Source organism: Mesitornis unicolor, unplaced genomic scaffold (genome assembly GCF_000695765.1).
Source record: "Mesitornis unicolor isolate BGI_N332 unplaced genomic scaffold, ASM69576v1 Scaffold47254, whole genome shotgun sequence".
NCBI classification, from domain to species: Eukaryota; Metazoa; Chordata; class Aves; order Mesitornithiformes; family Mesitornithidae; genus Mesitornis; species Mesitornis unicolor.
This window is the reverse complement of record NW_010178929.1, coordinates 1-2,717: the sequence shown is the minus strand read 5'-3', so window position 1 is coordinate 2,717 and position 2,717 is coordinate 1. Positions and strand designations below refer to the sequence as shown.

Sequence of the window (2,717 nt, the reverse complement as noted above, 5' to 3'; positions counted from 1 at the left end):
TTTCCAACCGAGCGATTCTGTGTGTGATTGTCTGCGTGAACTGTAAACCAAAGGTTACAAAAAAAAAAGACATGATTTATCCTAATATACCTGGAAGGTTTCCGTTGTCATCCACATCATCCAGACACGCTCCCCATCTAACAAGAAGCTGCAAACAGCCCAAGCGGCCATGAAAAGCAGCGTAATGAACAGGCTTCCAGTTATTCCTGTCTGAAACATTGACATTCTAAAAGGAACAAATGAAAGTGTTGCAGTCAAGGGAACATTTTGATTGATCGAAGTGGTTAAAGTAGGTATTTGCTTGAACTGCAAAGCTAAAATTGCGAGATATGTGTGTAAAAGTACTTAGAGAAGGTACCTACCATACACAGGCACCTACCAGATGTAGAATAGTTGTGATAAGACAAGGAATAGGCAATAACTTTTCTTGTTTCTGCATGCCAAAATTATTTAGAGGTAAGCTTCTGAAGTAAATCAATGTCTCGAATAAAATATTATGGTGGTTAGGAACAATTCAAGATAAAGGGCAAATTAAAAGGTGGATATTTTATGTAGACTTGTATCATCTTGTGAAATCACTTTGTTAAACGGGAATAAATGAGCTGTGAAACTGTACGGACTCTGGAGCACAATTAGTGGAGCTCTCCTCTGTGTTTCCCCAGCGCTGCAATAAAGAAGTGCCTGCTCATCTGCAACTGTGTAGATAAGTTTTCTTGTGATTGTGACCCCGTCAACAAAAGCATCAGGTTAATTCATCTGTTTATGAACCTTAAACGTGAGGCAAATTTTATACATAGGCATCAGCTGTTCGTTGTGTTCATTATTAATTCAAATAGCTTTTTTCAAAGTTCATGCCACGTATGCAGTTCCCATTCCAGGGGAGGTACTTTTCACAGGTTCTTGTTTAGTTTTTGTTTTTTTTTTAAATAATACACACAAAAGGCGCATTTTTAGACATACTCCATCACTGCATTGGTCATTATCCATTAAATAGGCATCTGAATTATTGTTTTTTAAGTTTATCTCTCCTTTACTACAGAAGATCTGTACAACCGCAAAAAAAACCACAACCACCACAGTGTCTGATCTTCATTTAATAATATCCTCAGTAGAATGTGGTTTACTCCCATTATTGATTCTCTCTACATTTTTGGATCATTTCCCTAACGTATCTCACAATAAATAGGAAATTTACACTAAATTCACCAACAAGCATGTGCCAACAATAATTAACTGACTAAATCTCAGTTGAATCTTAGGAAATGTTCATTTGGGAAAAGGGAACTGCAGGGAAAAGTCTCTCACCGCTCCACTTCGCAGTACGGTCTGCAAGGTGTACGACTGCCCATGGGCTGCAGCCAAGTGGGACGGCGTGCAGCCACGATCATCTCGAGCCTCTGCGTTTGCTCCGTTTATTAACAAAGCCTAAAAAAAACCAGAAATGCAAAGCAGCAGTTTCAGTTCCCAAGCTGAAGAAGCAAACGTTGCCCAGCAGGACGACTTGAGGCGATCAGCAAGATAACTCTGGGCTGAGATCAAGGTCCCCGACGCTACGCGAAAGAAATCTGTTTCCGCAGATAGTGCTGGTTTTAACAGGAGTGACTTGATTCCAGATGTAAAGACATCAAGGTGAGATACTGATACATACCTGCATGCAAGCGTCCTGGCCTCGGATAGCTGCAAGGTGAGCCGCTGTCCAGCCTCGGCCCGTTACGAGTGTTACATCTGCCCCGTGCCAGAGCAACCAGTGAAGGCACTGCTCAACCAAAACCAACATTTGTTTTATTTAACGACTCCTGTCACGTGTCTGAGGAACATTTCAGCTATAATTTATCAGCAGACGTTACATTTCAAAGCAGTATGGGAATCCTTCATTACAGGAATACAACACCCCTAGAGCACGCCTTAGCCAGAAACTTGTGCATGAGGAAGTTACAGGTAACTCACAGTTTCCAGGTTTCACCCAAGGGTATCAAAACGGCAAAGAAGTGACTCATTCAGACCCTAGCACTGATGTTGCAGTATGGCTTCTTCATTTCACTGTTCCAGATTTCAAATGTAAGCTGTGAGAGCACTCCCGTCACATGAGGTGAAAGCATTGGAGAAAACAATGCAAACATGCTCCCTTGAATCGCAGCTAAAGTTACTGGCAGGAAAAATACCATGGCCAAAATTTAAAGCCTCATTTAACTTATTAGGCTCCTTAGGTGTACGTAATCCTAACTACTTTTATTCACCTTTTTCCAGTAGATATTATTGCCTGCAACTGAAAGCTTTATGGACTACTCAGAAATAGCTAGAGGACCAGTTGAAACTTTTTATTAGACTTTATGATGATTTATTATCTTCTATAGGCCAGTTTACGGTTCTGGTTCCTTCACTGTTTCCATTAAGGAGCTTAGCAACAACTAAGTGACAGATAATTAAATAGGGTTTAACACATTGATTGTAAAGTAGGAATGCCAAATGAAAAATGGCAGAATTTATAGAGGCAGAGAAGGTTGAGCAAGCAATCTGTTTTTAAGGTTGACAACACGATGATCTGCATTTTCTTGATGGTTTCTGTACATTTCAGTAACAACACCGCACTTATCACTTAATGAGTTTAGCAAGAACTTTACATTCCTTCCTTTGGGACACGAATTTCTATATGGTTATCCACAGGCTTGTTGCTTCACAGAATATCACGAGTTGGAAGGGACCTGGAAAGCTCCCCC

The 2,717-nt window shown here is 40.5% G+C and overlaps 1 protein-coding gene across 1 annotated transcript; it reads right to left on the bottom strand.

The window, feature by feature from the left end:
- Positions 1 to 90: 90 nt before the first annotated feature.
- On the bottom strand, positions 91 to 1,756 carry LOC104539152 (ankyrin repeat domain-containing protein 42-like; the record flags this gene model as incomplete). Its single annotated transcript, XM_010182606.1, has 3 exons — positions 91 to 226; positions 1,306 to 1,425; positions 1,649 to 1,756. Coding segments are annotated over 3 exons (364 nt in total), but the record flags the coding sequence as incomplete, so codon positions are not given.
- Between the last annotated feature and the right edge of the window lie 961 nt (positions 1,757 to 2,717).